Source organism: Nannobrachium achirus, assembly GCF_963921795.1.
Source record: "Nannobrachium achirus genome assembly, chromosome: 14".
In the NCBI taxonomy this organism is placed as follows: Eukaryota; Metazoa; Chordata; class Actinopteri; order Myctophiformes; family Myctophidae; genus Nannobrachium; species Nannobrachium achirus.
Window position 1 is genome coordinate 45,474,713 of NC_137821.1, and position 26,532 is coordinate 45,501,244.

Here is a 26,532-nt window from a genome sequence, read left to right on the forward strand (position 1 = left end):
CAGAGTGGCTCCGCTTTGTTCACTTGACCGCGCGGAAGTGCAGAAAGTCGGGGGGAGACGGAGATGATTCTGTCAAATTTGCCAATAATGCCAGCAGACTACAACAGACTGCCAGTTTGGAGCCGCTGTAGTAGTAGTTTGTTTGGTGTGAAGTCACCTTAACATACATACCCAGTAGGCTACCCACACATACCCACAGACAGCTATCATCACCCTATTGTGTGGGTAACAAGTCTGTTCGCCCTCTCGGCCAAGAGGGTCTCACGCTCACCGCGCTGACCGCTTGGTGGGGCTGTACTGTACTTAACTGTACAAAAGTACACTTTTTAGGTATTTTTTATTTTACTTTACTTGAGTAGCCTATTTCCAATTTGCATGACTTTTACTTAGACTCCACTAAATTTCGGATCCAAATATTGTACTTTTACTCCACTACACTTTGTATTTAAAAACGTAGGTTTTATGTTTTAACATTACGGCGGTCGGCGGATAGAAGCCCGGGGCGAACGGCCAGGAGGGCGAACGGACTGGTATTCCTTGCGCGCTCTGCTGGCGCAAGTAATAAAATATTTTAACCCTGGCATTGCAATACATTTTGGGCATGTCATAAACCCGGTGTAATGGCACCGCCTCTGGAGAGGAGGGTCGAAAATTTAAAATAAATATTGTAAAATATTTTGGAAATCATTCGATTTAAATAATAACTATAGATTTTAATTGTGGTTTTAAAGGTATATTTCACTTCAAACGTCAACTAAACATTAATATATTTATAAATAAATTACAAAATAATGGAAAAATCACAGCCCCATTACTGATTTTCTTTTTTTGAAGCGGTGAAAACCGCTTCCAATGAATGGCTTTGCGTGTATCACGCCCATATATGGTCATTTCAGTCCAGAATGAACAGGCTTTTTCAAAAACAGAATGTCCGTTTAATTACCATATATGGTGATCTCAGTCCAGAATGAACAGGGTTTTTCAAAAACACAAAGTATGTTACCTTATGTCCATATATGGTCACTCCAGGCCAGAATGAACAGGTTTTTCCTGTCCCGTACGTGTAAAATATCAGTCCAGTCAAAAAGCAAAATGTGTGGTGTCCCTCCCGGTTAGATGAATGGATACTTTGAGGATTGGTCAAGCTTCACATGATAATTTGGCCTTCAGGGTTTATCTGTCTTGTACATGCAGTATCTATTGCAGATTATCAAAACAGATGAAAAATACATTCAGAATAGAGGTTTTATCTGTCCACCGCTTCACTTCGAACCGAGGTTTGATTCTTTTTCCTGCAACAGCCATACTCAACAACCCACAGGGCCCGGGGTAACATACTTCGGTTCAGGCCGCTGGGTCTGAGTCTGGGGAATAGGACTGCGCTGAATATGGTAGGGATATCGGAGGGGAGCACTTTAGGTGTATTTTATAATGTGTGGACTTCTAAATCGCTAAAGCATAGCGCTCTTAAGGAGCGCAATATAACCCTGAACTGTGGAGGGCAGCATTACGCTTCAGCGTACAGCCTGCCGGAAACCAACAGAAGAAGAAGAAGAAGAACAACATACTTCGGTAGGTTACTGATAGCGACGTAACACCCCGCTAGCAACACAGACAAGCACTGGCAGCGAATCGCGCCGGTCTAGTCAGATGTGATCAATGGAGTTTAATGTTGAAATGACTCGTTGAGAATCGATCCAGAGATTGTTGTCAGGTAAGGTGACGGTGCTGTGGCCTCAGGGCTGTGACAGACAGAACAAAACAGGTTGTGTGAGTCTTTTAAATACCATGCATTCTCATCATCACACACTGAAAGATGTCAACTTTTCGTGCTGCTGCTGCTGGCTGCATCCTTTGTTAAAACAACTCCGTATGAATAAAGTTGCAAACATAAAAGAGAGTCCGAATATGGAGGATAATATTGTGACACGGTTTTATTCCAAGGGAATGCTGCCAAACTGGTCTTAACTGTCAATATCGAAGCCCTAACTGTCGGGTTGGTGTTGTGTAAAAGTGTACCAGTGTGAGACTGTTCGACTGGATAAGCGTTTTAAAAAGTGCGTATTATTGTACAAATGCATGCACAGAGAAAGTGAAGGAATCAACTAACTAGCAGCTAATGCTACAGTTAGCCACAGTGTGGCTAGCAGCCTTTGATCAGTGTAAACTCAAGTCAGCTCTTCAGACAGTGTGGAACCTACAAGTAGCGTTATCAAACGAAACCTGGCTACAGATCCATCTTTTAAAAATTAAAAGAAAATAGAATCGAAATATTATAGAATATTGTGTTAAAAGCAGACACCAAAGGACCCCAAATCAAGCAACTCTGTCTTGACTTCAGAACTAATAGGTTGACATTTCTGTATAAATCCTTGTTTTGAGTGGTATCGTGTATATTGTAATATCTTTTGAGATATGGATTTCTTTATTTTCAGGGGCTGTAGGCCTATGCCATAAAAAAAAATCCAAATTAAAACAATAAAAAAAAAAAAGGTTTTGAATATTTCACTGCATGTGCAATGTACCTAGAATATTATGAAAGTTTCAATTTCTGAATTATATTAGAGGAAAATTAGCTTTTACACAATATTCATTTTTTTTTTTAGATGGGTCTGTATATTTAAAACTTAGAAAATAAATGTGAGCTCAGGTATATAGGCCTAATTAAAGATTTTAAAAAAAAAAGAGTAATAGTAGTATAATTAAAGATGTGTAAAAAGAATATGTTGTGTGCATTTTTCCCATTAAAAAAAGTTTAATGCGCTAATGTGAAACCTTTCCCCCGCTCCCAACAGGTTCAGCTTGCATTGGAACCCATTTAAAAGCGTTCACTTTGACAGCGACCAGCCATGGAGGAGGAGGAGGTGGTTCCAGAAGAGAGGTGTCGCCGGGGGGAGAAGCCAGATGTCTTCACCGCAGACACCCATGCCGCCGAGGCCATGGCGGCGGACATGGACCCCTGGATCATCTTCGACGCACGGAGGACCCCCAGGGCAGAGTTTGACAGCTGGCTGGAGAGCAACAGGCCATCTCAGGTAGGGATGGGAGACGATAATACATAGTTCTCGTTTATCGCAGTGGTTTTCGGGTCCCTCTCTTATTTATTTGGCATTTGAGCCATGGACCACCATTTGATGACATGTGGCCTCTCAGGCCCAATACTTTCCACTCGCAAGAGTTCAATATCCATGAAGGTCCATTTGGTTACCAACTGTCCCTCATTTAGCTGGGGACCACCTGGAACCCCCCCAAGGACTTGACATCCAAATGCCCATACATCCAAATAAAAAAGTCTTATCTGATTGCATTAAACCAGTGGTTCTCATAAGTGAATTCCAGGGACTCTGTGGGTTCCTTTAGGGGGTTCAAAATTGACCCATACAAGTCTGTAACTCAGACAGTGTACAAATGGAACCTGTCAGAGTTAAGGGGAGACCTTGAGATTTGAAGGTTTGAGAACCACTGCATTAAACAATGTTAAACTCGATTTGCCATTCACTTTATGCATGCGCAATTGCGCATACCCTCTATAATCATGAATGACACGTCATTCTCGCATCGTCCCCATCCCCCAATCGCAGGTGCCTCGGTTCGGCGACGAGGACGACGGCAGGGGCCCCGTGGGCTGGATCGCCGTGCTGGGGCCCGACCACGTGCCCAGCGACGGCGACGTGGACGGCCTGCAGGACAGCTGGGACGAGCTGCTGGCCAGCGGGCGGCCCGTCAACCACCAGACGGTGAAGGAGCTCGCCCTGAACCACGGCGTGCTCTCCGGCAAGTGGCTGATGATGCTGGACACGGGCTTCAAGGTGGACCACGCCTGGGAGTGCGTGGCGCGCGCCACGGCGGACGGCAAGATCAAGACGTGCAAGGTGAGCCCCTACGACCCCAACAGCAGCAGCAAGAAGCACGTGATCTGCTGCTACAACCAGAACTTCACGGAGGAGAACGAGGTGGTGCGGCTGGACGCGGCCATCCGCGCCACGGGCGTCAAGTGCTCGCTGTCGTACAAGCCCGACGTGTACACCTACCTGGGCATCTACCGCAACAACCGCTGGAAGCTCCCCCCCACCATCTACGAGAGCAAGTTCGACCTGGAGGGCGTGCCCCGGCGCTCCCTGGTCACTAACAAAGTCACCGATACGGAGGTCACATAGGAGGCCCCCCCGTGAGAGCGAGAAGAAGGTGCATCTCCGGCCCTGAGCGAGAAGGTGCATCTCCAGCCCTGAGCGAGAAGGTGCATCTCTAGCCCAGAGAGTGTTGTAGATTAAAATGAGGAGCACTTAAAGGAGTTCACCCTAAAAGAATGACTTATTTTGTATCAATTAAACACCCCGTGAAGCCTTGAATTCATGCAGAAGTTTCAGTTGCATTCCTCAGACAGTAATTCGATGACCGGGTGCCTGGAAAGAATCCCGGAAACTCAAACTCATGTTCATCAAATTATTGTCTCTGGAATGCGACTGAATCTCCCATGAATTCAAGGTTTCATTGGTTTCATTGATAAAAAATAAGTATTTTCTTGGGTGAACCACTCCTTTTAAAATATAGTCACATTATGCTGTTTGGTTCTACAACTAATCATGACTGACATAGCCTACAAGAAAAAGGTTTTTTGTTTCAATTTTGTCTGATCATTCTGAGTCATTTCTTAATGCCTTTTATTGGATGTTCAGATATTCTGTTTAAAAACAAATAATCAATGGTTCTTTGTTTATTGGACTATAATTATGCTAACATGTTTGACACGTTTTACAAAAAATGTTTGAAAGACATTTCAAGGCAGGATATGTTTCTATTATGTTTCTTCATAATGTATGAAGTTTTGTTAACTTTTTTTCTTTACTTAAATGCTGTTTTTTTTCTGCAAAATGATTGACATCACTGTTGATTGTCAGGGATTGAATGTGTACTTTATACTTTTGGCTTACAAACCAAAAAAGATTTTGTTTCAAGTTGTCTTATAATTCTGAGCCATTTCTTGTTTGAAAATACACTTAATAGCTACCTATCTGACACGATACTGAAGAACAAACCTTGCTTTAAGGAAACATGTGTAAGGCAGGATATGTCTTTCTTCATAAGTGCATGCATTTCCTTTACATTTTCTTTGCTTTCTTCTTTTCTTTTTCAATAGCTGTTTATTACAGAATTGCCAAATACAGATTCATTTTGAAGTGTCTTATAACTCGTGTTTTTTTATTGCTCAGTGTTAGTCTTTTGTATTGTGACAAAAACAATAACCACTTTACAAATAGAATTTGCATAGATACAAATAGAATTTGCATAGATAGAATTTCCTTAAAATCTTATACAAAATATTAGATTACACGTTCATCTGTTTCCGAGAGGGCTGATGTGGCCTCGACTATGTAGGAAGGTGACCTCGATTCTGAAACTGAATTCACAGGTGCTACGTTGTTAAATTAATGTGTGGTGAATTAACACGTTTACTTGAGTATGAATATACTGTATATTTCACATATCGATGTGTTCCATTTCTCTATGTACATGTTCACCTCCTATACTGTCAAGATGATATTTCCTTAAGAGCATCAACGATAATGGTACATAATATAAAAGACAAGATTCTGTCTCGACAGGCGCAACCTCCAAGTCATTCTACCCATATTAAATTCAGAGCTAATGTTTAGGGACATTAAACATTCTGAAAATGATACATTCCTCTGCATAGCCTTTATACTGGGGTGAAACATGGCACTTGCACAGATTGGAAAGCCATATCCACAACATGGGCCAAATACATCCACTAGATATTTGTCTTTAAATTGATTAGAATTATTCAAAAAGGACAAAATCTAAAATCATGTTTTTCAAGATTCCATAAGAATTCCCTTAAAAGGGCAATATTCAATATATTGATATTATATTTTGCAGAGCAACACTGTTTTCTTAATGGACATTCTTACACCACAATGACAGTGGTTGAACATTTTAAAGGATGCTGAACTGTGGTTGAGCATGTTCAAGTGCAACCGTCAACAAAAGTAATGTTTATGAGGGGACATTACATACTGTATGATTGTCTCTCTTGAGTTTGATTATTGATTGATCACTGCCTGGCTGGTAAAATAAAAAAAGATATGACCTGATAAAGTCCACACCTTATCAACTCAGTCCACATCAAATACCACCGAGATTCTTCCAGGCATTTCCATGCACATACATGTCTTCAATGAATATCTTTGCTGCATTCCGTCTCAACCAGCTCTTCATATTTCACCATATTTCCTTATTTTGGATTCATTTAGAGAAAAAAAACGCCGGAACATTGAATGGGCGAGTGAGTCCCCCAAACCAAAATGACGTGTGTGTGTGTGTGTGTGTACATGGTCTGGCTTTACAAAATGTCTAGGAAAAAAATAATGCAGGTGAGCTCTTAAGTCGGATGGGCAAAAGCGGCCTGACTCCCGCTGTTCAAAATGGACATGAGGCGGTCCTCGTCGGCCGACATCAGCTCGTCGAACTCGTCCAGGACTCCGGGGCGCTGCCCGGCGCCGCTGGGCGAGCTGTCCATCATGGCGTCACTGTGCAGCAGGTGCTGGACGATGCTGTTGGGATATTGCATCCAAGTGCTCCCCGGGTTGTTGCTGGCCGTGTCCGCGGCGTTCTGCTGGGACCCTGCATTGTTCTGGGCGGCAGACGTCGCCTGGTGGCACGACGGCGCCGCCGCCGCCCCTGAGCCGGCGTTCCCTCCCTCGCCCCCGAGCCTCTGACTCAGCAGGCTCTCGAAGTCATCCATGATGAGGCTCTCCAGGTTGCCCGCCGCCTGGGCCTCCGAGAAGCTGGGGAAGTCGGGTATGTCGTCGTCGCCCAGCGTGGCGTCGTCCACCCGGAACTGGGAGAAGGAGGAGCTGGGCTGCAAGGAGGAGGAGGACGTGGTCCCCTGGGTGGAGGAGGCGGTCTCTTGAGCGGCGGCGGCGGTGGAGAAGGTGGAGAAGGAGAAGTCGTGGAGGTCCGACAGGTTGACCGTAGGGTACTCCTGGTTGGACGCGGCCTGGGATGATGAACCGTAGCCGGTCACCGGGGTGGCTTTGGGCTGGGAGTCCAGCGTCAGGGTTTCCAGGAACTTCCATGGCTGACTGGAGGAGGAAGAGGATGAGGAGGCAGCCTCTACCTTGGGCTGGACAGTGAAGAGCTGGCCAGGCTGGATGTAAGAGGTGTAGGATGTCTGAGGCTTCCCTGCTGCTGCAGCACCACCAGGGGGCACCCCTGAGTTCCCACCTGCAGGAGGAATAACACATCTTTAGTCAAGGGGTTTTCAGAGTGGGTGACGGGGCGACGGCAGTCCAGGGGTGCCGCGAGATAATTTAATAATATTCCGAATTTATTTGGACACTTGAAGAAATATTTAGTATCATTTTAAACTTGAAGTACAACGTTATTTTCAGTCAGTTCTAACCAAAATGGCTGTTATCTCAACGTTTTCCTCGCAACATAATCACTAAAATATCGTCACTGTCAGGCAGAAACCTCTGTCGCACAAAACTAGTGAAAACAGCCGATCTACAAGCACACCACGCCTCGCGAGTGCTTGTAGATCTGATGTTTTCACTAGTTCAGTACATTTTATAGATGATAAATAGAAAAAGAAAGGTTTTGGACATACAAGGTTTCCACCCGACAACGACGATATGCTATAAATGCCTCAGATTAAAAAAAATATTTATAGGGTGCCCTGAGACAAAAAAGTTTGGGAACCCCTGCTTTAGTCATCTCCACTTTTCACTACCTTTTCTCTAATACTATGGAATATGTTTTGCATAAAATCATCAAAATGCAATGCACATGATTCCTCAACTCATTTTGTATTTGTTCAATTAGACCAGTGGTTCTCAACCTTTTCAGGCCTCAAGCCCCAAAATAATCATGACGAGCACCAAGAGTTGAGTCATTACATTTTGTACTGTGGTTCTATTTAGCCGATCTACATGCTCACAACGTTGTGAGCATGTAGATCGGCTATTTTCACAATTTCTGCCTCTAATATTTGACAATTAAAAAGTCCTCAAATTGTCAAACAGACACCCTCTATACACTTAAACATGTTGGTTTGTTTACTGTTGAGTGAGAAAACAATATTGCACATTAGGTTAATCATCTAGGGACACCCCAAAATAATTTGGGGACCCACATGGGGGTCCTGACGCACAGGTTGTGCGTCAATCACTGAATTGGACTATAAGGATAACACACTAATAATAATACAGTAACACACAGAAACGCATGCAAAGCGATGCTGTGACAGAACTGAAAGGCTCACCAGGCTGTACGACACCCATTACTTGAGGCTTGACTGCGACTGTTCTCCTTGCAGTGGTTATGGGCCTCCTCTCCTGTGGAAAGCCCACTGAGGAAAACATACAACAAATGCATTACAAAATGACTGAACAATAGTACAATAAACCCTCAAATTCAACATGGTTTCATTGCTTTATAAAAAAGAATGATGATCTAGAAGAGGGGTTTTCAAAGTGGATGAGGGGGCACCCTGGGGTGCCGCGATGGCAGTCCAGGGGTGCCACGATATAATTTGATAATATTTGGAATTTATTTGGACACTTGAAGAAATATTTAGTATCATTTTAAACTTGAAGTACAAAGTTATTTTCAGTTCTAACCAGAATGACTATTATCTCAACGTTTTCCTTGCAACAAAATCACTAAAATATCGTCACTGTCGGGCAGAAACCTCTGTCGCACAAAACTAGTGAAAACAGACGATCTACAAGCACACAACGCCTCGCGATGCGAGGCGTTGTGTGCTTGTAGATCTGCTGTTTTCACTAGTTTAGTACATTTTATAGATGATAAATACAAAACAAACGGTTTTGGACATAGGCCTACAAGGTTTCCACCCGACAATGACGATATTCTATACATATAAGGTGCTGGAAGTGAAAATTATAATGAAGGGGTGCCTCGGATTAAAAAAATATTTGTGGACCCTCAAGATTTGTATTTGAGGACCCCTGATCTAGAATATTGTAGAAACCTACCTCCTGGTAGCATAGTGTTCAGTTTCAGGTTCTGGAAAATGTCCCCCGTGCGTTTCCTCTTCTCCATGAGTCGGTACTCATCTATTTGGAACATTTTAAACAAATGTAAAAGACATCATGAGAATGATATACAGTATAATGACATAATATAGTAAAAACCCAACGCTCAACAGCATTTGGGGGCACGATCTCATAATTAATTATTTCATCTTTCCAATATGTTTAGCTTGTGTGCACGGTACCGTTGTAGGGTAGGGATGGACATCGGAATCGGCCAATATAAAAAATCGGCAGGTATGATATCAAACCGGCCGCATCGGTGACCGGCAGGTCACTGACATAAATACCGGTTTTATGCCGATTGTGTCTATGGCACTGCACAGCATGATGCTCTGGTCTACAGAATACAGATGGCGCTGATTACCTTTGCAATGTAAGGATATATTCCATAATCCTGTGTCAATGTCGCCTCCTTCCTAGTCCAGACGGTCATATTAGACTGGATATTGTCTGTGATTTTGGATACTGTACTATTGTGATTGATTTGGCATTAGTGTTCTTCTAGCTTATTGGTACTCAAATTGAAGTATGTCTTGTAGGCCTACTTGGCCTGAAAAAATGGGTATTGGAGCAACCCTATTTTCTAGTTCTTAGCTAAATAAATCGGTATCAGAAAAATCGGTTTTGGCAGGTCAGACCCTCATAAAACCGGAGGATCGGTATCTGCCAAGAATTTTGCAATCGGTCCATCTTATCTGCCCTACAAAGGCAGAGTGCAGTAACTACGTTTTCGAATTTCACCAAAACATGGGTTTAAAAGTGTTACAGCTTATCAGCCAAATGAGATAAAGATATAAAAGTGATATTACACTGATTGTACATCTGTTCTTGAGGTAATTGTTCATCCCCCAATATCATGAAGGCTAATTTGACCGTTGGGCGACACAAATAAGTCGGTGTGTCCCAAAACGTAGTTACTGCACTCTGCCTTTGTAGGGCAATATTGTAGGGGCACACGTAAGGTTTGCAACAGGTTTTCAACTGCCGAGTTCAAGCACATTGTTAGCTATGCCAGTGGTTTTCAAAGTCTGGGCTTCATCCCCCCAGACTGGCCAATTGAAAAGAAGAGGGGAAATTAAGAAGCTCATCTTTCTGGCACACGTACAAGCTACGCAGACAACGAGACCAAAACAATCACGTTTCATCACTATACAAAAGCATTATTCAACCTGTTCTGTTGTATTGCTCAGCATGTTTCTTCTGCATCACTACTTTGACCTCTTGCCATCTGGGCGAAGATACAAATCCTTGAAGTGGCACAAGGTTGGGTTCAGCGGGAGTTTTGTCCCCTCAGCCATTGCTGCACTAAACAAACTGCCTCGCCCCTGTCGCTAAGAGGGTTTTCTGTCTCCTGATGATCTGTTGTGTTATATGTTTCTGTTGTGTTATATGGTTATGTGTTGTTTCTATGCTTGAACAGATGAATACCAGTAGAGTCGCCGGAATGAAACTCACAGGGAAACGGGGGGTGCTTTCGGAAAAATGCACACCGGGTGGCAACGGTGTGCTTTTTCAGTCTGAACTCTGAAGGTAAACTTTCTGAAAAGCAGCAGTTGCTAACCTAACGTTGCTATTGATGTTTATAAACTAGGGTAAATTGTAATAGAATATTAGAATATTAATTCATGTTGATACTGAAGAAGGCATAGTGTGATTGTTTGTCCTACTGTACATGTTTGTTTCTAGCATTAACATTTGTGATACTGTGAGATTAAGACTATCACCATAATTTACCCTAGTTTATAAACATCAATAGCAACGTTAGGTTAGCAACTGTTGCTTTTCAAAAAGTTTCTAGCATTAACATTTGTGATACAGTGAGATTGAGACTATCTCCATAATGTACCCTAGTTTATAAACATCAATAGCAACGTTAGGTTAGCAACTGCTGCTTTTCAGAAAGTTTACCTTCAGAGTTCAGACTGAAAAAGCGCACCGCTGCCCCACCCGGTGCGCATTTCCGAACGCACCCGCCGTTTCCCGGCGAGCTTCATTCCGGCGACTCTACCGGTTACCGAACAGACTTGTGAAGACAAATTTCCCTTCGGGGACAATAAAGACTATGATTCTACCTGGGTCGGAGGGCAGGAACTGGAAGTCCATGGGCTCGCTGACCTCGCGGTCCGAGGGCCTGCGGAGCTGCATCTTGACCCTGACCGGCTCGGTGAGGTTGGCGTCGCGGTAGGGCGGCGTGCGGAACACGATGGCCACCTGCCGGTGCACGTCGGCCTGGGAGAACGTGCCCTTCCCTTCCCAGGTGTCCTGGAAGAAACGCACCTCGATGTCCTCTGTTAGGGCAGAGAAGGGCCGCGGCGGGAACAGGCAAGGAGGAGAAAGGGAAAGGACATGAATGATGGAATAGTCTGTATATGCAATGACATTATAGCTAGGGCTGGGACTTTAACTGATTAATTGCGATTAATTAATTGCAGAAAAGTAACGCATTTTAATCGCACATAGTTTTTGCACCACAGAACCTTCAGTTTCGGGCATACCGATCATAGCGATGCACCAACCAAGAAGAGACAACAAACGCAATGGGAGAAGTAGCCGATCAGAGCACTTTGCTTGGCCCAGTGGATGCGAAATTTAGAAATTTAAAAAACTCACTCGTTCATTCACTCATACAACAAAATGTGTTTTACTTGAAAAAAAATGCTTCTCGGGTCAAATATTAATATGTGATTAAGTTGCGATTAATTCATTACAAAGCCTGTAATTAATTCGATAATTTTTTTTAATCACATCGACTTTAATTCTGTATCAAGCCACCGAGAACGCATATCCGTGTCACCACTTTAACCATTATTTTATGCTTTAACTATTACAAAAATTGCAGATATACAAGTTCGCAGCGCGGCACTTGTAGATCTGCCATTTTTGGAGAAATCTTGAAAATGTGTGAACATCTTTGAATGTATATGTTTTTAAAGCAGGCATTTGAAACGCAAATCCTTCTTTCTCTTGGTCCCTGGCACAAAATATTTTCAGATGGGGGTCCGTGGTCAAATACATATAATTCTAGGGGGTCCTTGATATGAAAAGGTGTGAGAACCACTGACATAGAGACATGGGTTTTTCAGAAAACTGCTAGGATTTAGAGGACATTTTTTAGGTATTTTTCAGGCCAAAATGGGTTAAAGCTGAAAAAGCATTTACCTCTTTTTTATGAATACCAGTAGTACATTAAAAGTAAACTCTCAAGAACACATTCTGTGGAACAAAACAGCAGAGGGCGCCGTTTTTCCCATTTTTTTTTGAGACCCTGGTGGTAAAAGATATGGACCGTGGGAACCGTCAAGTGACCCATTGGTTTCTATCAGAGCAAAAATGAAGCTTATAAGATTACCGGCCGGCTGGCTGGTGCTAATTTATACCTAAACTAAATCATAGGATGGCATCCCAAAGTCATAGCGTACACTACTAAAATTGCTTGTTATTTTTTGGCATAGTACATCGTCATACGACTGCTGTTAAGTAAAGATCAGGCTTTAAAAGCAGACAGACGATGTGTCAGTGTGGACTGTGTGTGTAATGTTGGACCACGTTAAGCTGGTGAATTACATTTATAACGCCCTTTTAAAGTGAACCATAATGCTGTTTTCACTGCTGCGTGGCTTTGAATCCTAGCACAGAACCGATTGTAATTACCCTTTCATTTATTTTCTTTTTTTGCCGTGCCGTTAACAATAAGTGGTAGCATTCAAAAACAGGAAGAAAGTGCAGTGGTTTCTTGTATGAGCATGAGCCACAAATAGAGAAGATAAGTTAGTTAGGTTACTTAGCCAGTTGCTCGGTATGTTGTTTGGAAAGTATGTCATTTAGAAAGATGCCAACGTTGTCGTCTATTTGTTATTCCAGTTACTTTGCAGCACACATGTCTTATTCACACTAATATTTAAACCCCTTCCTCCTATACACTGTTATGCTGTGGTGGGCACTGCGCTGGCATGGCTTGGTGTTCAATCCATGCACAGTTCTTCTGAGCGATCTCCTTTATCCTATTAAGACATTATTTTCTATATGGACGAAAATCCCCCATCCACATGAGATGACGTGTCACTGAGCGGTTTAAAAAGTGTATATGAAATGTGAATGTGAATCATATAATGCTATGGCTTTTGCCGTCACCAGATCTCAACTCAATTGAACACCTATGGGAGATATTGGACCGACTTGAGTGACACGTGTGCTCCCGCTCACGTTGTGTATCTGGTTGTGTGGCACCCGTGTGGTTTCCTATTTATAGTCTGGATAGCGAAAATGTCATGTGAAGCTTGAGCCAATCCTCAAGCCTGCATACAGGCATAGCAGACAGACACCAGACATTTGCTCGATTAGTAGTTAGATGTGAACGTGAGTCATATGCTATGGCCTTTGCCGTCACCAGATCTCAACTCAATTGAACACCTATGGGAGATATTTTGGACCGACTAGAGCAGGGGTGGGCAACTTTGACAATGGAGAGGGCCACTATATTTTCACACTCACTCCAGAGGGCCACAATGCATATACAGTCAAAAATAGCCGATCTATAAGCTCAAAACGCGTCGCAGTGCGACGCGCTTTGAGCTTTTTTTTTACAACAAGGGTTCATATTTTAGATTGTAATTAAAGAATATAAAAGATGAGTGTTAAATTGATTTCATTTACTTCTTTCTTGTATTTTTGCTATTTTTGAATTGGAATCCTATTTCTTTTTCTTGAATTGGAATCCTGAAAAGTACTTTTTTATTATTTATTTCAAAAGCATTTATATGTTCTTATGTTAACTTTATGAACTTAAAAACAAATACATTGGACATAAACAAGACTAGTGCTATGTCATTAAGCTACTAATATAGACTGAATGAAAGCGGGTCATGTTTTGGAACAGTCACTAATCACTGATATATTATTATAGTATTCCGATATTAACCTGAGGGCCGCATTAAGTGAAGGTGGGGGCCGCATGTGGCCCCCGGGCCACCAGTTGCCCATGTAAGGACTAGAGTGACGGCACTCTCCAACACCATCGTCAAAACACCAAATGAGGGAAATAGCTTTTGTTAGAAATCCATCCCTCCAGTAGAGTTTCCGAGACTTTAATCTATGCCAAGAAGCATTGAAGCTGCTTATCTGGCAGCTCGTATTGGCCCAACACCTCACTGGGACACTGTATGTTGTTACTTGCACCAGCAGAGCGTGCAAGCAGGATGCTGTCTGTATTCGGCTGACAGTACAGAGGCAGGGCCTTTAGCCAATGAGGGAGCAGCGTTCTCGTTGACGTCACCACCAACCAACAAGTGTCGTCACATACGCATATACTCCACTGTCAGCCGGATACAGATAGCACCGATCACTAGGGATGGAGCTTGTTACTTTTTATTGATAATGATCACCTTATCGATCCTGCTTATTGAGCCAGGCTTTTATCAAGCCCACTATTGAGCGTTTTCTAATATTTTGTGGAAAGACGTGAGACAAATTCTGTCTGACCACCATCTATGAAGATGACAGTCGACAAAAGTAACAAATATTATCATTAAATATCATTAGAACAATCATTCATTAGAGTGCAATAAATGTTAAATGGCTTTATTATTATGAATAGCGCTATGATAATGTCTTGATCGCCTCTTGTCTTGATTGTTTAAATATGGATGTCATGGGTCGATATGCTCGATAACAAGCTTGATAAGCCCAAAGCGTATTGATACCGGGTAGTCCGGGTACTCAATACATTTTGTTATCGAGTTTGTAGAAGACCCTTGTTTCGAGCTCCATCCCTACCGATCACCCTACTTGCACGCTCTGCAGGCGCACAAGTAGGCCATATTTGGCTATGAGTGCAGTAATTGCAAGTTGGCACCTCCTCTTGTTTTTTGAGCGCTCATACTTCTGGCTTTGTGTGTATGTCCGTCCTTATGTCTGCACAGTTTGGCATTGGAGTTGCCCAAGGAGTTTCCCAAGGAGTTTACTGGGGAAAAGGGTGTTAATGTGGGCTTCACTTCCTTCACACAGCTGATTCAAATCACTTATCAAAGCACCTGCAGAGATGCAGGTGTCACAGGCTGACAGCAGCAGCAGCAACCAGTCAGAATGAAACAGCTAAGAGGAACAGGAAGTGATGTCCACATTTCACACAGGGGCTCATGGGACCACAGATATAAAAAAGCTAGATGCCTCATTCGCCTCTGCAGATTTCCTGGAAAAACCAAGGGATCGCTGCCAGTCAAAGTGACTACTGGCCAATCACAGCGCGTCTTTTCTGGGACTTAACAATCCATCCATTTCCTGATGTTGCGCGGCTCAGCTGTTCTTACAGGCTGCGTACGTAAAGACCCGCCCCCACCTGCCTCTGATTGGCCTACCAACGTCCGTATGTGTGACGCACATGGAAGCGATGCACACGGATTCCCTGGGTCCCCCGATGCATATGCACCAGAGCCGAAGGAGGCGTCTACTTTTCTATGTCTATGCATGGGACACTGGACACTTGTGGATAAAGACACCGCTCACTTCACATTGGGTACACTGTCTTTACATTTGACTGTTAAATCTGTTATGGATGTTTGAGACGGCCTCCAGTCTCTGTTTACATTCTGTAAAAGTCTATGGCCAAGTTAAAGAAAGAGTGCCTTTTTATTGCCATTTGGACATAGTTTACTGCACCTTTTTGCACTTTGTCACACAGCAGGAAGATTTCATCCCCTCCTTTGCAACTTCCAGAGTTGCGGTTGACCCTGCAGATCTTCAGCTCAGCTGTGTTTGGGGCTCCTGGAACAGACAGACACGTTTGTTATTATAGCAATGAATAATGCAGTAAATGCACACACATGCACAAACACATCCCTTTAAAACAGATAATAACACTAGACAGCAGCCAAATGCTCACTTAATAAAACGAATAGCACATGTCACAATACAAAATGTAGGCACGGGCAGGTGCAGTACAAAATTAAAACACAATCGAAAACACTACAAAGTAGCTCCTAAAGAAGCTGACTTTATTACATTTTGCCGTACATGCCTTCTTCGGTATAAGGGAACTTTATGCAAACGAAGAAAACCCAAATGTAATATTACCAATATAGTTCCCTTTTTAAAAGGAAGATTTAAAAATAGAAGATCTCCTGAAAACTTAGGATAGGATTTAGAAGGCGTAAAAATCTAATTTGGTTAAAAACTCAAGTGTTAAACGTGATCTCCTCACTTGACCATACCCTAGGTGGGGTTTGGCGAAAGGGCCTTTCTGTGTGGAGTTTGCATGTTCTCCCCGTGTTTCTATATCAGTGGTTCTCAAACTTTTTAAAGTCAAGGATCAACCCCCAGAATTATATGTATTTGGCCACGGACCCCATCCCAAAATATGTTGCTCCAGGCCCACCCAGAAGAAAAGATTTTAGTTCAAATGTTCGCTTTAAAACATAATATATTCACCAGTAAGACTCCCTAATCAGGTCGCAGCGTGATTTTAGGGCAAAATGTGTAAGATTTGCACATTATGTTCATGATTTTTCAAAAATATCAGATCTACAAGCGAGCTTGTATATCTGCTATTTTTGTATCGCTAAAGTATCAAACTATGGTTTAAAGGACAACTTTGTTTTTTTACAACAAGGGTTCATATTTTAGATTGTAATTAGAGAAAAGAAAAGATTAGTGTTAACATGTTTTCATTTACTGCTTTCTATTGTTTTAGTGATTTTAGTATTTTGATTTCAGTGGGTGGGGGCATGCGTGCAAGTGGCTAAATCTGTCTTTTTAAACACAAGAAACCGGCAATTTCTTTGTTAGTATGTACACCAGCCCCCATAAGTCACATCTGTACATGAAAGATTGCGGTGCATCTTGGGAATGGGCTTATTGTGTCTAAAAATACATATTTAGGCACTTGCATGCATGCCTCCAACCTGGGGGCATGCATGCAAATCAAAATCGTTAAAATCACTAAAACGATAGAAAGAAGTAAATGAAAACATTTTAACACTTTTCTTTTCTATAACGACTATCTAAAATATGAACCCTTGTTGTAAAAAAACAAAGTTGTCCTTTAAGTGGTTAAATTCTAAAGCGACACAGATGTGTTCCTGGTCTAAATGGGTTAAATAAACACAAAAAAAAAAAAGGTTAACAAACCCATTCAGAACGGGTACACTATATTGTGTATCATTATTTTATGCTTTAACTATTGAAAAATAGCAGATATACAAGCTCATAGCGGCACCGAGTGCCGCGCTGCGAGCTTGTAGATCTGCTATTTTTGAAAAATCTTGAAAATTAGAATTTTGACCCGATTCTATAAGTGTCTTTTGAATCCTTCTAAAATACTTTTTGAAAAACCTATGTTTCTATGTCAGCAATCTGGCCAGCCATCGTCAAAGAAAAGGTCCTTTTCACTTATATGGAGCTCAGTTAGTCTGTTCTACTATGTGGTTCTCAAAACTTTTTCATGTGAAGGACCACCCAAAATGATATGTATTTGGCCACGGACCCCCATCTCAAAGTATTTCGTTCCGGGGACAACCCAGAAGCAAAGTTTGAGTTACAAACGTTCGCTTTTCAAAAAATAGCAGATCTACAAGCTCGCAGCGCGGCACTCGGTGCCGCGCTGTGAGCTTGTATATCTGCTGTTTTTCACTGGTTAAAGCATTCAATAATTCTAGGCCCTAAATGGGTTAAGAGTTAGTGTTTTGTGTGTGCCGCTCTCTCTCTCTCTCTCTCACTGTTGTCATAGATGGGCTGGGACACCACGGGCTCCAGGGCAATCAGCTCCCCGGTTGGCAGCGTGATGGAGGCTTGGAAGCACAGCCTCACCGAATTCAGGTCAAACTCCTCCTCCCATACCTTGGCCTCGGGAACTGCAGTCAAAACACAGCGAAAAAGAAATGGGTGCGGTGCACACACACACACTGCACAGTCACGCGGCCACAACTGCATCCTATCATAAACGGAGTGAAGTGCCTTTTAACACAATGACAGGACAAAAGAAAACACAGAAAGATAATACAATGGCACTTAAAACTTGCAAGGGAGGTGTTTTGAATGGTTTTTTAACTTCCCTCGTGTTCTGTGTGATGCGTGTTCTCTTGTACTTCTATTCATCTTGGGTAAATGTACGTAATGTATCATCACTGTCTGGCCAAAACCTCTTAACTCCATTTTTGAGGTTTTTGATTTTTTTTTGGCATAAATCAGAGCTATTGAACACCCTTTACATCTGAGTGTTGTTAAAATAATATTGAACCAATGTAAAGTAATAAAAAGTGCTTGGGACAAAACCTCCTAACTCCACACTTTCTGCCAAACCAGCTATCTCCACCCGATTGGCCATCTCTTTTTTTCATAAATATGTGCTATTGAACACCCTTTACGTCTGTGTGTTGGTTAAAATAATATTGAACCAGTGAAAAGTAGATTTTGAGAGGTTTTGACCCTTTGGTCAAAACCTCCTCACTCCACTTGAGCTCATTTACCAGAAAATGAACATTTTGGAGTTAGGTTTTTGCCCGAGAGCAGAGATATAAAGAGAGAAGTAAAATAAATGTTATATGTATAGCACTTATCACAGAGAGAACTCACAACATGCTTTACATACAACAGAATTATAAAACGGCAAGAAACATTCAAACATTCAGATACAAAAACAAAGACACTGTGCAATGCATTTCAGAAAAAAAAGAAATGGCAGACACACCTTACACCAGTAGGAGAGGCTCCGGGGTATAGCTAGGCATGTAGTTATAGGGGTCAAAGTTATAAGGGTTAGCTGTTAAGCTGTGGGAAATGGATGTAGTCAATGGAAGAGTGATCAAGGTGTGAGCGAGTGTGTTAACTTTGTATACATACTGTTGAAGGGATTGTTGTGGGTCTGCAGCCTACAAGTGATGGCTTCAGTCACATCCTTTTTCTTCACACACTGAATGCCCAGGTTCTGAAAACTGAAAGGAGTCAAGAGAGAGAGAGAGAGAGAGAGAGAGAGAGAGAGAGAGAGAGAGAGAGAGAGAGAGAGAGAGAGAGAGAGAGAGAGAGAGATGAAAGCTAACCACAAATGGGTGGCATCAACACTTACACTAATTGTAGCTTTCGGTACAATGGGCGTGGATGAAAACGCTGTAGAATAAGCCATAAATAAGTCTGAATGCAATTTAGATGTATTTCTCAACCATGTATTTGTATGTATCAGTATTTAATCTCCACAGAAAAGGATATAATGTGTGCATGACTGCATGTACATGCATTTACAGGTTACTTTATTCTGTTATCACAAGTCTTGGTTGAAAATGCTGATCCGCCTCTGTTTATGTTGTAAAGGCTGCAGAAACGAATACATTTGCTTAAAGCAATACTAATTGCGACCGTCAGGTCGCAGTTACTATCAAAACCTCCACCTACTGTCTGTCCGTCAGTCCGTCCGTCCGTCGCGTCACACTTTTCCCTCACTGATATCTCCGTAACCGTTGCCCCGATCCATGCCAAACTTTGCACACACACTCCTTGACTGCCAAACCACAACCTACACCCATTCACTCATTTCTCACATTCCCCTCTTCTAGCGCCACCATGAGGCCGATTTTTGCAAAACACATTTTTGGACACTGCTCCAGCAGATTTTGCCCTGAAATAACGCAAAGCGGTACACAGTATCTCTAAAGTCATGTCATCAACATGCATCTGTGCCATCTAGCGACACCATCAGGACGGTTTTTGCAAAACACATTTTTGGACACTGCTCCAGCAGACTTTGCCCTAAAATCACGCAAAGCGGTACACAGTATCTCTAAAGTCATGTCATCAACATGGATCTGTCCCATTTCCCAAATTCCCTCCTGATTGCCTACCATTGCCTTCTAAAGTTTCTGTATGTGACCAATTAGGGAGTCTTACTGGTGAATAAAATGTAATTGTCCAATCTGTATTGTATTGTATTGGATTCAATTCATCCCCTGAGCAAGCAGCACAATGATAAGCATTTCAGAACGTGCACAGGAGACCGGATTCAAATCCAGGATAGATGAGAAAGTTGCATTGTGCTGCTTTAAACTCAATGACTTTTAGAGAATATCAATGATCAAAAGTTCAATTAGTGGAATTCAGGGATTAGGGTTTTTTTTTTCCTATGGAAAAGTCATGTGTGATTACATCAGTGGGTACTAACCAATAGAGATGGGATTTATGGCTCTATGAAGTGAGCCGGATCTCTGAGATCCGTTCCTTTCAAAGAGCCGTTCAAAAGACTGGCTCATTTTAGTTAATGCTACTTACTTTGTAGATTTTGATTGCAAATCACTTCAACCCTATAGGCCTATACATTTTGACCATAGGATACATTTCTGCCATTTGAAAATAGCCGATCTACAAGCTCCCAATGCGTTGCGTTTGCGACGCATTGTGAGCTTGTAAATCTGCTATTTTCAAAAGATTTTTCTAAATTGTATTCATTGGAAAACTTGTGAAATGGGACATTCTGCATAATGAGAACTTTCTACTATTGGTACTTAAGTACATTTTGATACCAATACTTTGATACCATGTACTTTTACTCAAGTGCATTTTAATTCCGAACTTCCACTTGTGGCAGAGTTCTACATTGCAGCATTGTTACTTTTACTCAAGTAAAGAATTTGAGTACTTTTTCCACCACTGTTCATTAGAAAGGAACGGCTCCCTACTGTGAACTGGATCCCATCGTTCATTTCAAAGAGCCGTTCAAAAGACTCTATTCGTTCGCGAACGTCCCATCTCTACTAACCAATTTTGCAGAAAAACTATCAAACATATACAGTAGGTGCTTGGACGATAATAGCCCAAACAGGGCAAACATGCTAGGTCAATAGAGAAGGGTTCTCCTGTGTCGATTGTGAACAAACATGGCTGCCGCGTTTCACAAATAGGCTTGGGCAATATACTTTTAGCTTTTTTCATCGTCATGATTTGTCATGATCATGACAAATCGGTGATACAACATAAATAAACCCATGATTCACCCTGTTGTTGGGGTTTATTTAGCATTTGCACATTATCCCTTACAATGTGTACAAGAACAGAAAGTTGACAAGAGTTATCTTGTTTGTTTACATTTCGTCACGCACTGAGATTACACACAGACATCCTCTGTCTGGCTCCATACACATAAACTCGCTCACACAGACAAATAATACCAGTAAGACTCCCTAATCGGGAGATAAGCGACCGTAGGTCACATGTATACACAAAGAGTAGGGAGCAGTGTCCCCAAAAAATGTGGACGGATCCATGTTGATGACATGAGTGTAGACATACTGTGTACCGAGTTGAGTGATTTTAGGGCAAAAATTGGAGGAGCAGTGTCCAAAAATGTGTTTTGCAAGAATCGGCCTCATGGTGGCGCTAGAAGAGGGCCATGTGAGAAATGAGGGGTGGGGTCTCCGCGCCGCCGAGGCGGACGAATAGGTACCGGCCCCGGCTCTCCCGGTGGCTCCTAGGCCAAGTTAGGGCATTTTATGTGCGCTGCAGTGGCAGGGGGTCCTCCACTGGGGGCGCCACCACTTTTGCATCCGTTCTGGAGCACAAGGAGTCGGTGGTCCCCGGGAATTCCCCGTGAGCAGCCCCGTTGGGGTGGACATTTGGTCATTTTTGCACATTTGGTCATTTTTTACATCTGGGGGTCCCCCAGGGACCTGGGGGTCCCTGGAGCTCCGGGGGTCCTTGGAGGTTGTAGTTTGGCAGGCAAGGAGTGTGTGTGCAAAATCTGGCATGGATCGGGGCAACGGTTGCGGAGATATGAGCAGGGCAAAAGTGTGACGTGTGACGTGTGACGGACTGACTGACGGACGCACGGACACCTGGTGGAGCTTTCTGTAGTAAGTGCGACCTACGGTCGCAATAATTTATGTATCAGTGAAAATAACCCAAGTTATAACTGAAGCATTTTTTTTAATGGGGAAAGCATCATTTTAGATTTTAGCTATTCAAAAATAGCAGACATTTGTGGTTGTATATCTTTGAATATATGTGTTTTTAGAGAGAACATTTCTAACTCAAATCATATCATCATTTTGGGAGTCCTTGCCATGAAAAGGTTTGAGCACCGCCGATATAAACAAATGCATTTCAGAAATCTGTTGGGATATAGAAAACATTTTGTAGAATTGGCGCCAGTTCTTATGATAATGGCTTAGCAAGCTACAAAGTCGTAAGAGAAGGATATTTGAATTAGACTTTAAACCATTTAGGCCTGTTACAACTTATGCCTTATGCCTTGATAGGACAGTAGACTGACAGGATATGGGGGGGGAGACGGGGAGCGACATGCGGCAAAGGTCATTCGAATCCGGAATCGAACCGGCGACGCCACCAGGCATCCATGCCTATGTGGCAATGCCTAAGAGGCATGCGCCCGGGCCAGTAGGCCAGCGGGTGCTTTAATGCTTTCAATGCTTTAACTATTAAAAATAGCAGATATACAATCGTTGAGACGATACAATGTCTCCACGATATGCCTTTTCAGAGGTATCGTATATATCGTGATATAATTGAGGGAGCCTTGTAAGAAATTCTGTTTAATCATTAATACAGAGATTCATTGCAGAATTCAATTTAAACCTGCATTTTGGTCTAAATCAGTAGTCCTCAAACTTTAGAATGTCAAGGTCTCCACTTAACTCTGACAGTATACAAATGAAACCAAATGGACCCGTAAGGGTCCATTTGGTTTCATTTGTATACTGTCAGAGTTACATACTTGTAAAGTTCAAATTAGACCTCCCAAAAGGAACCCAAAGAGTCTAGTTTGTGTCCAGTAACTTGAAAAATAACCTTAAAAACCAATGTGAAAAAGAATTGTGATAAAATCGTGTATCGTGATACAGGTTGGGAAAATATCGTGATATTGTATTTTTCCATATCGCCCACCCCTAGAATCAGGTCAAAATATTCAAAGACGCTAACAGCTTGTACACATCATGCTCCAGTAAGCATACCTGTGTATCCTCCTCTCCTGCAGGTCGGCTTCATAGTAACCATGTTTACAGTCCTTGCCCACCAGCTCATGAGGGTGAGGCTTGTGTGGAGCGTTCTTGGTCACCAGGGAGATGCGAACATGCAAGGGACCGCTGTAGTTGTGTACCTGGCAGGGACAACATAAAAAAAGAAAGGTCTCATGTGATGGCTTTTTAGTGTCACGTTTTGGCACTACTCTCATTCAATAGAGTACCTTTATTGAAAGGACAAACCCCTTGAGAGGGGGTCCTTATATCAGGTATACAAGGAGTACAATAGACAGAACAATACAACACATACAGCCATACATACATAAACAAGAACAACTTAACAAAAACTAAGCTGGTTCTCCTGTAAAGCCTGTATCATAGTCAGGTCCGCGGTGGAAGGCTTTACACCGCGGTGTAGTCTTTTCGAGTCTTTTTGAGTCATGAAACTACAACGTTACATCATTCCTCACGGTGGAGAGCTTTCCACCGTGAGTCCCAACACATCTCTCTGTTTTTACTATCAGACAGACAGGCTCTACACCCCGTTCACTGATTGGTCGACCTGAACCGGTCTAGACGGGGTAAAGGACTTCACCGTGGGCCGTGACTATGATGGCCTGCACTTATTTTCTGACTTGAGGTGGAAAGCTTTCCACCTCAAATTTTCGGTGGATAGCTCTCCACCGTACACTCTGATACGGGCTTAACTGTCCGCTCCCACCCCACCTGATCACCCACGAAATAACAGACTTCATGCATTAATAAATCCATGTAAAGCTAAATGAACACAAACTAAAACTACCGATTGTTACATAGATACATGCACATGCTTTACCATGCATTAACATGCCCATATGAATACACAGAATACAAACATGCACATGCACCTTGGTAATTACAGTGTATTCTATATGATTCAAGGGACAGATCATTATAGAATCAGAGGCAATTAGAAATAGAAGCTGGAGCAGGATATTTGAAGATGAGTATAAAGGATAGATGCTTTATAGCAGTGGTTCCCAAACCTTTTAGCTCAAGACCCAAAAGAGAGATTAGACGATCGCAAAGGACCCAAACTAGTGAAAACAGCAGATCTACAGGCTCACAAAAGCTTAGCAAAATGCAAGGAATCGATTCCCAATGAAGCCAGTCAATTTGCCATAAGGCCCAAGTGCGCGCCACCAAAACTGTGGGAGGAGCAGTAAAAAGAATCACACCCAATGTGAAGTGAGCGGTGGTTGTGCTTGCATAACGTCTTCGATTGGTAATTGGTGATGTAATACAGGCTACACACACACACACACACACACACACACACACACACACACAAACACACACACACACACACACACACTGCTATGGCAAAACGCGGAGGGAAACACATTGCTATGGCAAAACGCTGAGGAAAAAGACTAGGATATAAGTCTAGGATGTAATTGGTGATGTAATATGGCTACACACACACATATTGCTATGGCAAAACGCTGAGGAAAACACATTGCTATGGCAAAACGCTGAGGAAAAGTGGCTACAGATAGGTCAAGGATGTAATTGTGATGTAATATGATGTAATATGGCAACGCACACACACATATGGCTATGGCAAAACGCTGAGGAAAACACATTGCTATGGCAAAACGCTGAGGAAAAGTGGCTACAGATAGTGGCTACAGATAATTTGTGATGTAATATGATGTAATATGGCTACGCACACACACATATTGCTATGGCAAAACGCTGAGGAAAACACATTGCTATGGCAAAACGCTGAGGAAAAGTGGCTACAGACACGCGCACAGCCACCGCTCAAAAATAAGTTTATCTGGGAGGGATGGAAGATGGATGGATGGAATAAAGTCAGACAAGTAGGTCTACTATAGTCTGGTTGCGGGGGCCTATTCAATAAAACAAAATCTATAATCTGTACATCCAATATATACACACTATAGCTTCGATAAGATGCCATGTCAAAAATGGCCTGACATCAGTCTATATAAACAATGCTATCTAAATTACATGTATGCTCATTGAGGTGCTACGGTAAGTGCTATGGGCTACCGGGAAATCAACACCCGTTAGCTGCTGGTTATCACCTAATATATATTTGTCATCGGCTGCCAGGTCTGTCAACAGGTAACCAAAGATTTGTCCTTAATGCAGTAGACCAATAAAATGAAGTCACCGGTGGATTTCCAGACTTATGGTTGCACTTTATTGCACTCCTGCTTCAGCGGAGGAGGAAATTGAGTTGTTACAGCAGCCAACATAAAATAATAAAAGGTCTCTCTCTCCTTATCAAGCACAACGTGTATGCAATCAATGCATTGTTACTTACATACCTACACATGGCATTGTCAATGATTAAAAACATAAGCCTGTAGCATTTGCCCCAACCTTGACGACCTTGCAGATTTATGCAAAGGCTAAAATGTAACTTATGTTAGGTAGACAGGTGCCATGCCATTGATGACCCGGCATACTACAGTGTACTGATTTTCTGGTTATTCTACTGTAAGTAATCTAAGATCATAAGTAAACCAATAACCAAGGGACATGCAGAGAATGTTAGAGAGGCAGGGGCTGAAATTTCTAAAAGGGCCTTTTGGTGAAAATATCAAAAACAGCAGACCTCCAAGTTCACAGCGCGTCGCGCTGCCACACGTTGTGAGCTTGGAGGTCGGCTATTTCCGATGCTTGATTTCTTCACAGAGAGGGCAATTCTTTCAACATAAGATGCATTCAGGTTCAGGAGAGTTTGGACATGGCAATTCCCTTGAATGCTGCCTTCAGGTATGGCATGGAAAGAGGACATTTGCATTTCTTTCTCCATGGTAAAAACAGCATTCCTGGTCTGGAGACGGCACTTTTTTACGGACGGATAAAAGGACAGGGACTCAAGCCCCCTTTGATGTGTATGTGTGCATGTGCCTGCAATAATCATCAGTCTATTTCTATGCATTTAATGTATTACCTTGTGCTGTCCTTTGCTTGTTGTAAATCGCTCTGGATTAAGAGCGCCTGCTAAACTGTAAATTGAACAGTGAAGAGTGAACCCACCTTGATGGCTGGGTGGGTCTTGGTGGTGTCGTTGCTCTTCTCTCCTGGGATGCTTCCGGCCGAGCGGCCCTCGCACTTGTACCTGAACCTCATCCCCCGCGCCTTGGGTTGTTCAATGATCTCTATGAAGGGGTTCCCTGCATGGACAACACCGGTGGACACAGATGAGTTTGTTAACCACTTTAATAACACCATTAAAACTGGGACAACTTCTATGTAAAACCACTTTGAGCATTAATTTAAACTTTGGCCATTCAAAAATGGCAGATGTAGATCTGCTATTTATGAAAAACATTGAAATGTGTACAGATATTTGAAAATATATCCTATGTTTTGGTTTTTTTTTTAACTCTCCTACTGCCAGATTATTTATTTATTTATTGGGTCTGGCGCCATCAAAAAGCGGCTTACCTTTGCGACGTTATAGTAGATAGACAGACAGA

The 26,532-nt window shown here is 42.5% G+C and overlaps 2 protein-coding genes across 4 annotated transcripts in view; one reads left to right on the top strand and one right to left on the bottom strand.

Moving 5' to 3' along the window:
• The first annotated feature begins 1,605 nt into the window (after positions 1 to 1,605).
• Positions 1,606 to 5,033, top strand: cUnh11orf68 (chromosome Un C11orf68 homolog). 3 transcript variants are annotated; one of them, XM_080742209.1, is made up of 3 exons: positions 1,606 to 1,714; positions 2,796 to 3,035; positions 3,582 to 5,033. In XM_080742209.1, the coding sequence occupies exons 2-3, from the start codon at positions 2,850 to 2,852 to the stop codon at positions 4,155 to 4,157; spliced, it is 762 nt and encodes a 253-aa protein (XP_080598335.1). In that variant the 5' UTR covers positions 1,606 to 1,714; positions 2,796 to 2,849; the 3' UTR covers positions 4,158 to 5,033. The 3 variants fall into 3 exon arrangements, with proteins under 3 accessions (XP_080598335.1, XP_080598337.1, XP_080598336.1); XM_080742211.1 differs by lacking the exon at positions 1,606 to 1,714 and adding an exon at positions 1,736 to 1,765; XM_080742210.1 differs by lacking the exon at positions 1,606 to 1,714 and adding an exon at positions 1,860 to 2,057.
• Positions 5,034 to 5,178: 145 nt separating this feature from the next.
• The window catches only part of rela (v-rel avian reticuloendotheliosis viral oncogene homolog A), a 30,452-nt gene continuing 9,098 nt past the window's right edge, over positions 5,179 to 26,532 (bottom strand). Inside the window, exons 3-11 of the mRNA XM_080742208.1 lie at positions 26,090 to 26,226; positions 23,024 to 23,169; positions 18,912 to 19,003; positions 17,789 to 17,923; positions 15,735 to 15,839; positions 11,153 to 11,368; positions 9,021 to 9,101; positions 8,285 to 8,371; positions 5,179 to 7,245 (exon numbers count right to left, since the gene is read on the bottom strand). Of these exons, the coding sequence (XP_080598334.1) occupies positions 6,401 to 7,245; positions 8,285 to 8,371; positions 9,021 to 9,101; positions 11,153 to 11,368; positions 15,735 to 15,839; positions 17,789 to 17,923; positions 18,912 to 19,003; positions 23,024 to 23,169; positions 26,090 to 26,226 (1,844 nt within the window). The 3' untranslated portion in view covers positions 5,179 to 6,400. The remainder of the gene's footprint in view (positions 7,246 to 8,284; positions 8,372 to 9,020; positions 9,102 to 11,152; positions 11,369 to 15,734; positions 15,840 to 17,788; positions 17,924 to 18,911; positions 19,004 to 23,023; positions 23,170 to 26,089; positions 26,227 to 26,532) is intronic.

Bases quoted from the DNA above. Each gene is read 5' to 3' on its own strand.
- cUnh11orf68 (XM_080742209.1), top strand. From the start codon at position 2,850: ATGGAGGAGGAGGAGGTGGTTCCAGAAGAGAGGTGTCGCCGGGGGGAG. The intron at 3,036-3,581 runs GTAGGGATGGGA...CCCCAATCGCAG, and splicing joins AGAGCAACAGGCCATCTCAG to GTGCCTCGGTTCGGCGACGA.